The following is a 13,179-nucleotide window of genomic DNA, read 5'->3' on the forward strand; positions in this document are numbered from 1 at the left end:
CTCATTCCTGTTACTGGAACTCACTCCTGTTACTGGCACTCATTCCTGTCACTTTTTATCTTTTGAGTAACAGGAATGAAAGTAACAGGAATAAGGTTTTAGCATAGAATAAACAAAAACAGGATAAATAGCTACATGGAGGTTATGCTAATGCACATTCTAGTACTTTCCCAAAATTTCTATAAAAATAAAACTATTAAGAATTAATTTAGGTAACAGGAACAAGCATTGAGAGTGATCTCCTCATTCATAGTTACAAAAAGATCAAATATACAGAAAAACAATTGAGGGAATTTAATTTTGGTCTTCCCAAGAAGAACCAACTGATGTCACTTCCTGTTGTAAAAGTGATTTGTTGTAGAATGTTCCAGATTTTTCAGATGGGTAATGTGTTACTGTAACAGGAATGAGTGAAACCCAGGCACCCAATTAAAATGTGTATTTTCATTTAAATATTACAGATTTATTATGAATGAAATATTTTTAAAGCATATATGTAATTTGCAGTCACATAACAATCCATATATAATTACATCTCTAAAGGATTTTAATAATTATATTTCATGGTAAAGTTTTAGTTAGAGAGTGGGAAGAGGTAACAAATGTTATTTTTTCAATGTTCTAAGTAGTTTATTTTTTTTATTACATATCTTACGTTTGCAGTGAGGTCAATGTATAAAACACTTATAATAATAAAATGTATTTTAAAGTTATTTTGTGTGCACATTTATACATGCAATTCCTGTGGACAGAAATGGCACCCATTTGGTGGTATTGCCTTTATACACTATATTGGTAATACATGGATATTTTGTTTGCCATTTTAACATGTATCTACTTTATGAACGAAAAGCGAGATTAAATTAATTTAAGAAAAAATTGTCCACAAAATAAGCCTCTGTAACGTTTTAATATAACTCTATTACTACACAACACTGCCCTCTAGTGTTTCCTGTGTAAAATTAACCCCTTCAGACCTGAATCATGTTCACGGGAAAAATATAAAAAAAAAACGCTGTTTTCTGTCTGCAATGAACACATAAGAAGACTCTAATAGTCTAAAGAGAAATCTGTATAAAATGAAATCCAATTAACTAAAATATTTAATTACTTCACACCTTAACACCACTGGCAGAGAGGAGAGCACTCAGCAAGCTGCTGAACATCATGGACAAAGTTCACCACCCTCTGCACAGCACCATCACCAGGCAGAGGAGCTCATTCAGCAGCAGACTACTGTCCCAGTCCTGCTCCACAGACAGACTCCGAAAGTCTTTTGTCCCTCAGGCCATAAGACTGTTCAACTCCTCTCAGCACAGCAAACTGAAGACTATGTGACACTTTTTCATTCTGGTAACTGGCCACACCATGGACACACCCTCAGCTATGGACACACTCTCAGTCTTGCTGATGCCTATAACACTATTTTTATAGTTCTACCCTATTTTGCACTAGTAGTTCATTCACTAGTTAATTCATCTACTGTTTACGTATCTTTTGCACTGCTAAATTTAAATTATTATATAACTGTGTATTTGCACTTTCTATATGGCTGACATCAGTTATCCTCACTTTATGCACATCAACTGGTTTTCACTGTCTATTGCACTACCATTGTCAACTGCACTACCTCCATTCTACATTACACACACACTAAAGACTGTAGTTTTACATTGTACATTCAATTTTTTATTTGATTGTATTTATATGTATCTTATATCATTATTTTTTAACTTTGTGTATTATACCTGCTGCTAGATGTCTAGAATGTCCCCTCAGGGATCAATAAAGTATCTATCTATCTATCTATCTATCTATCTATCTATCTATCTATCTATCCATCTATCCATCTATCCATCCATCCATCCATCCATCCATCCATCCATCCATCCATCCATCCATCCATCTTTTTTGATGTACGGTATATTAACAATATTTACAACAGATTGACAATTATTAATTGTTGCTAGTTAGGACAGTAATAATCTTTACAATATTTTTAATCTGTAATATTAATAATAATGTTTAATAATGTCTTACCTAGTATCAGTTAATAATTAGTTAAGGCTTTACCATTTAACAATGTTTATTACTGTCGTAAGTACTGTTAATTAATTGTAAAGTATTTAATAAACTGATTCAGTTTCAGTAAATTTTGTCATGCTGGTTTCTAAAGTCAAATATGCCTCCAGGTTTGGTGTGCATCATACTCTTAATACCCTTAATACAATTACACAGGTTGATCCAACGCTGGAGAACACTCAACCAAATGAAATCAGAATTTCATACACAATTGCTAATAATTCAGATTTCTTCTGTTATTATGTAAATAGTCTTTATGTAAACAGCATATTCAAATTCAAAATTTCTTGGATCAGAGTAAGATCTACAAATTGGACCCCTGAAATGGATTTTAGTCTAATAATCATATTGTTTGCATGTATACCCTTAACCAGAATCCAATCATTTTAGAAACAAAACTTAAAGACTTTTAAAAACCTTCATCTTCTACCTGGCATATGTTCATATTGTGGCTTGATGTGCTTAAAACGCAGTGGCATGAACTTCAAGCTTTAGGTGATGTTTATGTCATGTCTCATAACTGTGAGTTCATTGACTGGTTGCAAAACAGAAATCCAATCATAGCCTGGCTCACTTAAACTCATTGGAGTGAGTTTATACATTTTCTGATAACCCAAGGTTATAGTGTGGGAAGAACTACTCAACTAAGAATACTTTAGGGAATTAAGGTCAGTTAATCCAAAACATCAAGAACTTTAAAAAGAAGACTAAGAGTTACCTCTGTTGCAGAGGATAAGTTCATTAGTTACCAGCCTTAGAAGCTGCAAATTAACAGCATCCTATCTGATTACCCAAGGTCGTGTAAACGTGCTGATTGGATTACTGGCCAACTTCAATGTTTTCCAGTAGTTAGAATATTAAAGCTTATAAAACTCAACTCTTTTGAACAAAGGTACATCCAGTGGTGGTTCAGTAATACCTGTTTATTCAGTATCGTTTTTAATTAGGTCGAATTAAAAACTTTAATTTATCCACTCATCTAACACACGCATACACCTCATAATTTTTTTATTATTATTGTTAATAATAATAATAATAATAGTAATAATAATAATAATAATATTATTATTATGTAAAGCCAAGTAAAGCTTCAGACAAACATTTCAGATCCCTCACAAAAAATATATAAAAAATAAATAACTACCAATTCAGGGACATGTTCAGATGGTAAAGTTTATGCAATAAATTTACAACTTTTTTTATCTATACAAGAGTTCTGTGGAACTAAAGAGACAGTGAACATTAAGGCAGAATATAATAATAATAATAATAATGATAGATTACCTTCCACACACACACACACAAGCTTATCCACACAATTTCTGCTTCTTTCTGAGCAAAAGGTCCAAAGTTGGACAAGTACTTTTGTTCCCCGGTCTTAGTTGTGAAGTACTCCAGAATTTCAGTTTAGAGTTCTTTGTTCTACAAAGCACAGAAACCATAAACTAATACACAAACCCTTACTGAGCTTAACATCAGTGCATTAGAACAAAAAGAACAAAACAGGAAACCACCAGCCTTTTTGGAACAAACTGCCACAACCTGCTAAAGAGAGATGTTTCTTGACCCACCCCCTGTCTGCCAACGGGATAGATAACAGAGGTGTAGATAGATGACAGAAGGCTTAGATGGCAAAAGGCATACTGAAGACGACCCAGTGTGGAAGGAGGAGGGACCATAAACTAAATAAAACTAAAACAAGTCCATTAACAAACACAAAAGTGTTGCCCTTTTCGTTCTCCGACACAAGTCCGTACTGGTGAGGTGCGTTGGTTCGGTTCATGCTCATTCAACAACAGAGAGACAGAAAGTTCCACAGAGGCTGAAGTTTTAACTCAGATGAGTTCTCAGACGAGTTCATGGAATATTAAAGCCTGTCCACAGACTGGACCGGACCTCACTGGTACTGTCTGTAGTCCCCAAAGGAAGGAGCCGGCATGGGGGCAGGGTCCTCCATCTGTGGACCTGAAAAAACAAACAAAACAACATTTACAAAAAAGAACATTTAATTAATGATGTTCAGACAGTGCTTTGCTACACCCCTATTACACAGTATATCTCAAAAAGTCTGGTATGTCATTGCTTATATATATTATTTATTAGACACTTACCAGTGGGGAACTGTGCTGAAGCGAACCTTGTGAGAAGGATTCCTGCACCTTCAATTAAAGCTAACAGTATGCCTCCCATAGCAGCAGAACCAACCATGGCCACAGGCCCATCTTAGAAAAGAGAAAAGAAGAAAAAGAATACAAATAAATATCAGATACCAATTCAAAACTGGCAGAAAAAACAGATAGTAGGGTATGCTTGATATTAAAGAAAAATCATGTGACTCGGATTCGGTGGGACACATGATCGTTACTAGGGGTGTCACGATCTCGATATTTTATCGAAATCGAATCGAAATGAGGTCATGGTCTCGAGTATCGAAGTCAAAAAGAGGATCGACGATCCCTCCCGCGCGCGCTACGCAAATAGCGCAGCGCGCTACGCAAATGGCGCAGCGCGCTACGCAAATGGCGCGGCACCAACACAGCGCATCCTATTCATTTAAATAGAGAGCCGCTGCATGAGCGCAGCCCCGCCCTCAGTTCTGCTGTGTGAGAGACAGCTGCCTTTCAACCACGGAGGAGAAACTGAAAACGGATTTATAGAAATATAAACAGGGCTCTCAAGTTTTGAGTGTCGGCGGGAGTGTGATCACTGTTTTTTATCTGTCCAACGGGGGAGGGGGGGGCGGGGGTTGGGCGCGCAGGTTTTGTATCTGTATCTAACGGAGGGGTGGGTGCGCGCAGGTGAGAGCGTGTGAACTCGCTGAAATGCGTGTGTCAGTGTGACTTGAGAACACTGACTATAGATCACAGTGAGGTGGATTAAAAATCTTAAACTTATAATTGACTACACCTGTTGCTTTCCATTGAATTAAAAAAAATCTTTCTCTCAGATAAAGTAAACACAAGCGTGTTTCTGACTAAAATAAAAGCTTTTCAGGAGAGATATAAGTTATGTGTAAATATTTATAAGACAATACCTGACAAAATCTGTTTTAATGACGTTAATAAACATCACTGTCACAGCGCTAGTCACAGTTTCACCACATCACTTATCTAACCAGCCTGTACTGATTTCTGCCCCCCAATAATGCTTTCAATAACCTCTAATAGTCTTTAATAGTCTTCAGTAGCCTTTAAAAGACTTACCTGGCGGCCGTGGTGTGTCCACTAAACTCCGTAGTTATAAACATCCTGAGGTTAGCAGCGAGCTAACTGACCTGTTTATAATGTAATCCGAGCAGTGACTCCGTGTCGGCTGTTCTAACCTGCTGCTGTTAGCTGCTTGGGCTGAAAGATGAACTGTAGTGAGCTGTATTATCCGGTTAGTGGGGTTAAAACCTTTATTTGTTTACAGAAACAGTAAAAACGGACTGGCTGAGCTCTGTAGCCCGTGGCTGGGCTGTACTGAAGTAGTGACTGAGTGAAGAGAGCGGGGCTTGTGCTGCTGCAGCTCCGACTAGTGGTTTGATGAAGAACTGCAGCTTCATGTAAGTGAGCAGTTTCACCAGCCATCCACACACAGCTCTGATAAACTGCTTGTTTTAATAGTGCACACTGTTGCTACCCACAAAAGTCACTAGATGGCATTACCATATATATCTTAATAAATAATAATAATAATATTTATAATATTTATAATAATAATAATAATAAATATATTATTTAAATTTTATGAGGCATAAAATAATAACAAGAAAAAAAAACAAGAAAATCGAGAATCGAATCGAATCGTGACCCTCAAATCGAAAATGAAATCGAATCGAGGATTTAGAGAATCGTGACACCCCTAATCGTTACATGTTTAGCAAACACTACCACATAAAGAGAGTATGAGTCTCGCAGCATTTGGCGTTCATGGGATTTAGGTAGGCTACTCCAAGCTCCCCAACACAATGAATTAAGGAATGAAAAATAATGTAAGAATCTGAAACACAGGCCCAAATTTTCACTCACTTCTGGCAGCGAGGATAGCTCCAGTCATGGCTCCACTTGTTATCGAGTTCCAGGGATCCTCTTTCCCCCGAACTTTCACCAGCCCACAGTCGATCATCGAGAAGAGTCCGCCCCAGACGGCAAAACTTCCTGTAGTACGCAGAAAACATTTAGGTTTGAATTTTAAGACCATAATCGCTAATAAACTTACAATCCTAAAATGTTTTATTGAAAGAAAAAAGAAACATGGCCAAAGATTAACAAGAAACAGGTGTTCAAAAAAGCAACATTAGAGTTGCCCAACACTGTTAGGCTCACTGGATCAATGATTGGATTTGGTTGAATAAACATTTATCAGATTGGTTATTTAAAAAAATAAACAATTGCCACATTAATCATCAAAACATTCAGTATATTTTTTTGATTACCAACCTAATCAAACAATCAATCAGTGCACTATGAACCCATTCTCACCTCCTAGCTGTGGAGCTCTGGTTCTGATGGCAGTCATGCTGCCCTTCAGTCTGTGATTTATTCCCTAAAACAGAGAGACAGATAAAAGTGTAAGCAGTCCATCATCTCCTATTCAACTAACAGAGCTCAGCATCAGACACTTTGACCTTGTCCAAAGGACACTGGGAGCTCAGGATAAGTTCCAAGGTGAACCTTATGAAGAACCCAACATGTGACTCAAACACCCACCTTAACCAAAAAATACACTCCAGAATTTCCTTAATAAAGAAGTACCTACCAATGGCTTTGTTTGTTTAAAATTTATATTAACATATGTCCCCACCTTACATTCCAAAAAGCATAAATGAAAATGTTTAATTTACATTTTAAATACTTAAAAACCATTTGAATCTTAAGTATATCACTTTTGTTTTGGTTTTGCATAAAGGAGGAGCTACACAGGCCATCCAGCCTTAGATGGTGCTAGAAAATGATGCAAGTGGTTGCTAACCTTTATAACCATTCACTCATAACCAAAGGAGCAAAACCATTGCACATTACTATAATGTGATTTAATCATACAAAACCAGAGGACTTACAGCAGGTGAGTTTCTGAAACCTTTAACAGCCTGGAAGATTCCTCCACCTATAGCTCCCATTGTGAATGCACCGCCACAGTCATCTACTATCCTCCAGGGACTAAATAAGAAAAAAAACACAGAAAATACAGACACAACTATCAGATAACTAACAGCATACTGTATGTAGATCATGTTGGTAAATGTTAACAGAAAAAAAAAGATAAAAAGAAAAAAATAACAATACTACACTGCATTACTAAATCAAACTAAATCCAATGAGTTTTTTTGTCATATTACATTCACACAGGTAGTAGCATTAGTACAGGTAAACAGTTACACAGGTTTTTTTTACATTGGTTTAGGAAAGATATTGACAACCAATGTTCGGTTTGTAAGGTCTTTGTAATGTTGTAAAAACTGTAACTGGCTAGCTAATTTGTTTTGGGATTGTCCTTTAACTTAGTCTTTTAGACATAATCCTTTTCTTTTTTTTATTTGTCAAAACGTTTCAATGATCCCTACATTTTATACATTTTTATACTTCTTTCTTTTGCAAAATTTTAAGCAGCCCCCAAAAGTGTAAAATATGAAAATCACTACTACAGTCCTAGATTGCACATAAGCATATTGTATATATGACCCTGTTGTACACCACATTGTAGTGTGATACGCCTTCTAACATTGAATTAAAAATAAAATAAATAGCTAAATACATAAAGAGTAAAGTATTGTATGGAATGGAATGGTATAACTAGGTAACTAGCTAATAACCTAAAGTTGGTTTGTTATCTGAGGGCAATATTACGCCATAATTAGAGGGGTTGCTTCATTGTTTAAAGTCTTTAATTATGAAAACATCTAGTTTAATTTTTACACTTTAACCCCTAGTATGTTTGTTTCTGTACATGTTTTGAAATATATATGGGTTCAATTTTGTACTGTTTACTAATTACTGGAGAAAAAGCTACTAAACTACTTTTGTGGGAAACTAAAGCTAGCCGTTAGCTAACCTAACCAAACAAATTACAAAACTCAGTGCAGCGGTTACTATGGAAACTAACCAGGTTAACTAGGTTAGTAGTATGGGTGTAGATATGCCTTCTAACATTAAATTGAAAATAAAATAAATAGCTGTTACATAAAAATAAGATATGTTATGGAATGGAATGGAATGTAGTTAGTTAACTAATAACCAAAAGTTGGTTGGTTGTCTGAGGGAAAAATCATGCCATAATTAGAGAGGCAACGTTGCTTCATTGTTTAACCTATTAACATGCATTGAACTGCATACGGGCTACAGTAACATTCCTTATCAAACATGAAAGCTTTTTATGTAATGCTTGAATAGAAATCCTCAAGATTTAGGGGTGTAATGTCAGGCAGAATATTGACAAAAATCCTGGCCTGTTAAGGGGTTAAAGTATTTAATTATGAAAACAAATTTAATTATTACATTTTAACCCCTAGTATGTTTGTTTTTGTTCATGTTTTAAAATATCTATGGGTTAAATTATGCACGGTTTACTAATTAGAGGAGAAAAGGCTAGTTAGGTTACTAAACAAACTAGGTTACTTCTGTGGGGAAACTAACGCTAGCGGTTAGCTAACCATACCAAACAAATTACACAATTTAGCGCAGCGGTTACTATGGTAACCAGGTTAACTAGGTTAGTAAGCTAGCGTTAACTAACTATAGTTAATTTAGCGAAGCTAGATAACGTAACTAGTTAAAATAAATCACCTCTGAGGTATAAACCTCATTAATCTGTGGAGCATGTCAGATCACTCAGAGTTTAAGTTAATATTTCAGCTCTGTCTGGATTATTTTAGTTAAATCGGTGATATAAAATTAGCTCAGTCTCGTGGTTATGTAGTTAGTTTGTAGCTGTGTTATGAGTGTGCCCGCGAGTCCCCCGCTCCGCCGCTCTCAGAGCAAGGTCACCCCGCCTGTCAGCTCGAGCTCTCCGGCCGCGTGCTTTAGACCTTCCCGCTGGACCCGGTCTAACCCAAACCCTGACAGCACGCGCTCCCCTCAGACTCCCCGTTACAGCGCGCTAATCTCCACTAAAAACACTAAACCGCGCTGATCTGAACATTAATAAATTATAAAAATAAGTAAAATTCGGCCAGGCCGGCTTACCACGGTTCTCTCGCGTACTCCTCCATCTTGTTCTGTTACTGCTCCGAATGACGTCACCGGACAAAAGACAGTTCAAGGTTGACGTCAGATCAGCAGGTTCCGGTTACGACAACGGGCCACCTGGCGGCGTGAGGGGGAACTGCAGCCAGTGAGCCCCCCTTCTGTTTAATATGATATTATATAAGATAAGGTGTTTAAGATAATATATAATATTATCTAAATATAAATGTGTAAAAAAAAATATCTACAGGAGCATTTCACCCAGTTCACCTGTTACTGATTAGTTTTACAGTAGGTTAAGTACCTACAACTGGTTGCACACACACACAGGTCAGTGTAAACTTTATCTGTTGAACTTTCTTACTGTGAGAACTAAATTGTAAAATATAAAACAGGGTGTAAAACTTAAATAGTTTTTTAATATCTGCCCCTCACAATCAGAGTTTCAGAAAAACTGAATCTTTAGTAGGTTATTTAATTTTCCATTCTTGCATTTTGTAACATTAATTGGTTTGATTATACATACCTTTTTCCCGTAAATTTCCCGTATTATGATAAAATTAAAAAAACTTTATTATTGAGGAGACGGCACTGACCGCTCTGTGTCTCTTAACCAATCGTGGTGCCGGTTCAAGGAGAAAGTCCCGCCTTTCAGGAGAAACAACCAATCAGCTTGCTGGTTTTGCGTAGCGCAAAGTAGGGTCAGTGTGGGGAAGACGCCCCGCCCCCCGCTGTGAGTTCAGGCAGCTAGTCGGAGCAGCTGATGTTAAAACATATATGGATATACGGAGATTTTTGTAAAAGAAAGGTAACGGTAGGCTAGTCATATAAACTGTGATGAGATTTTTCTGATAGCTGCTTGAAAATACTCGTCTCTGAATAAAAACACAAATTAAACCTTTTAAAAATTCAAAAATTACGGCTTGTGACTTAACTAGAAATGTGGAGAGGACCGAAATGAACTGAACTGACCAGGGGTGGAGTGATCAAAAGAAAGAAGTATTAATTAAAAAGTATTAATTGTGTAGACCCCATTAGGACTCATTTTTACTGATGGAATATATCTGGTCCATGTCCTTTTAGTAAAAGCTCATAATACTATTTTTAGGTCACCAACAGTCATTTTGCAGAATTTGTGCACCCTTTGTTCAATTTTAAATCCATTAAATAAATAGAAAATATATCATATAAAAGAGTGCATTTATGCCAAAAAAGGCATGGAATCTTTTTTTTATATATCTAGAAAAGGGTTTTTAATTTGGCTGTATTAAAAGAATGACATATGTAGGAATGTCCACAACATTTCAGTGTCAACAAAGGTAGGCCTATCAGATTCTGATAATCTAACTGTAGTCTGTAAGTGGTTGACATGTGGTTATTTTATATTTCTTGTAAACCTGTCTTAAAATGTAAGGGATACTGAACCTTCGTTGGGCTGGTGGGACAGCTTTAAGCGGACGGAGGAAAATATCCCTTATTTTTAAATCTAAAACTAAATGGATCATACCATCCATTTTTGGACTGAATTTTTTTTCTGGTTTTCTTATTTTGAAAGGTAGAAATGAAAAAGTAGAACAATAAAAAAATAATGTTTTTTTGAAAAAAAGAAATAATGACGTTTTACACAATTTTCTATTTCCTTATTAAGCTTAGTAAACGTTACCCAACACTGTTTTTATGTTTTTGTGTTTGTTTGCTTCTGCATGTATAGCAGCACAACAAAACCACTGCAGCAAGCTCATGCACCACTATGTTCGACATCTTATTTTTGTCGGTAATGTCAGTCAAACGCATTTTGGCGTGTGGCGCCAGCAATCTGGTTGTGTCGTGTATCATGCCCAGTGTAGTGTACTCTATATTGGTTCAAATTCTATAAAAAAAAACAGTAAAAAAAAAAAACAGTAAAAATTCATTAAAGAAAAAAATAACATGCCCGGATAGCTGCAAAACTCTGCAAGCAGATTTATCTCAGGCAGATATACAAACGATTACGGTGTGGTCAGATTAGACACATCTTGCTAGAAGAGGATGTAAAAGTGTCCCCCCCCCCGCTGCCTTATATAAAAAAGGTTTTCAGAGGCTACATTTGGGTAGTCTATCTCTTTCGGTGAGAGATTATTTATTGATGTGTCTCTAGAGCACATTCAAACACATTTTGCCCAGTTGACAGACTTTAAGAGGGGCGTATTCCTAGACTGAGAGAAGCAAAATGGTCATTTTGACAAATTCTCACCATCAAGGCCTTACATGAGCCAGCCATCATCACCTTTTTGTGTTTGCGGTGATTTTGTAAACAAGAAACCTGGACTGTTATGCAACAGAACCATATTGACTAGGTTTAAAATGACCTCATACGACAGTCAGTCGGTTACCCCTAGTAGTGATACAAAGACAGCTCAGCAATATGTGCAGGACACATGTCATGTTGTTCCTCATGGCAGGGCATTTTTCAGCAGGATAATGTCTACCCACACACAGCAAGGGTACTTCAGGAAGGCCACAACCAGATTGCAACACTTCCTTGACCTGCATGCCAGCTTTCGCAGCCTATAAGTGTACAGGCTCTCCAGGCCCAGCTACAATATGACTTTATTGTATTTTTGCTCTGAGACATGCTCAGAAATCTCTCTCTGTCCTGTTAACTAGTGTATTAGTGAAAGACTAGTCATGTACCTCCATTACTCTCTCTTTCTCTGTGGTCGCTGTTTGTAGTTGGACAGAATGTTGGCTATCTTCCAGTTATTAGGAAGGAGAAAGGAATGAGGTGAGGACTGCGTCTCCATTCAGAATGACCAAATATGGGCATTTCATGGGTGCAGAGGGCAAGACAGGGCAGAGGAAGTATAAACGAGCCTGCCGCTGCACACAACACCCCTCAATACAGTCCAGCAGAACTCCAGCAGGACTCCAAGTTCGGAGAAACATCTTAAGATGTGATGTTGTTCTTGACACAGCTCTTGCTGTTTCTCGGTACGGTATGAGGTATGACATCACTGCATGACATCCAACCTTGCTTGAGGGCCTATCAGTGTTGAAACTGGGTATCGAACTCTGCCTACAATAACCTGGTTCTTGAGTGGCTAAGACACCACTGTCCCAGTGTATACGCTCACAAATACGTGGACAGTTGCTCGTTTAGCAGGTGTGATGATGTAAATGCTATTATGAATAGTGATGTTTGGAATTTGCCTTTACTGTAAAGACATGCAGTGAGGATATAATGTCTCTATAACAAGCAACTATAAAACATATTATTATTATATCCTTCAGAATGTGGTATTTAAGCAATCACATTGTATTTTTTTAGTTTTAAAACTAAAAGTGACAATATATTGAAATTGCAGTATCTGGCTTACAAGCTTTGCCCAGTTAAATTTACAGTATTTTACCTTTTTGCGTCTCTGGAAAATCATACAATTATTTTAATATACAAAAAAAAAATGTTTATGATAAACATCTGTGTAAATGGAATACATAAACTATTTGTTTTTATCAATTATCAATAATTAATTTTAACAAAACTACAATATAATCAGAAATATTCTATACAGATAGAAAGCAGCACAGTTTTCATTACCGTAATTGTGTTATATCACTGTCAAATACATTGCCAGAATATATAGCTAAACTGCCAAAATATGTAGCTCTGAAAAAATCTGAATCAGTTTCTCTGATTTCGTTATTTATAGGTATTTGTTTCAGAAACAATAAAGATGCAGAGCTTTAAGACCTCAAATAATGCAAAGAAAACAAGTTCATATTCATAAAGTTTTAAGAGTTCAGAAATCAATATTTGGTGGAATAAGCCTGTTTTTATCACAGTTTTCATTCATCTTGTCATGTTCTCCTCCACCAGTCTTACATACTGCTTTTGGATAACTTTATGCCACTCCTGGTGCAAAAATTCAAGCAGTTAATCTTGGTTTGATGGCTT

General features: G+C 36.5%; 1 protein-coding gene across 2 annotated transcripts; it reads right to left on the reverse strand.

The window, feature by feature from the left end:
- Positions 1-3,237: 3,237 nt before the first annotated feature.
- Positions 3,238-9,374, reverse strand: timm17a (translocase of inner mitochondrial membrane 17 homolog A (yeast)). Of its 2 annotated transcripts, none has more exons than XM_007248412.4 (6): positions 9,246-9,374; positions 7,124-7,223; positions 6,546-6,609; positions 6,093-6,221; positions 4,194-4,304; positions 3,238-4,047 (listed from the first exon to the last, which is right to left on the reverse strand). In XM_007248412.4, the coding sequence occupies exons 1-6, from the start codon at positions 9,269-9,271 to the stop codon at positions 3,980-3,982; spliced, it is 498 nt and encodes a 165-aa protein (XP_007248474.1). In that variant the 5' UTR covers positions 9,272-9,374; the 3' UTR covers positions 3,238-3,979. The 2 variants fall into 2 exon arrangements, with proteins under 2 accessions (XP_007248474.1, XP_022538377.1); XM_022682656.2 differs by lacking the exon at positions 9,246-9,374 and adding an exon at positions 8,847-9,033.
- Between the last annotated feature and the right edge of the window lie 3,805 nt (positions 9,375-13,179).

Source organism: Astyanax mexicanus, chromosome 24, assembly GCF_023375975.1.
Source record: "Astyanax mexicanus isolate ESR-SI-001 chromosome 24, AstMex3_surface, whole genome shotgun sequence".
Classification (NCBI taxonomy): domain Eukaryota; kingdom Metazoa; phylum Chordata; class Actinopteri; order Characiformes; family Acestrorhamphidae; genus Astyanax; species Astyanax mexicanus.

Coding starts and splice junctions, on each gene's coding strand:
- timm17a (XM_022682656.2), bottom strand. CDS start 8,881: ATGCTCCACAGATTAATGAGGTTTATACCTCAGAG. Junction 6,610..7,123: donor GTTTCAGAAACTCACCTGCT/GTAAGTCCTCTG, acceptor TCTCTGTTTTAG/GGAATAAATCACAGACTGAA. Junction 6,222..6,545: donor CAGAGCTCCACAGCTAGGAG/GTGAGAATGGGT, acceptor TGCGTACTACAG/GAAGTTTTGCCGTCTGGGGC.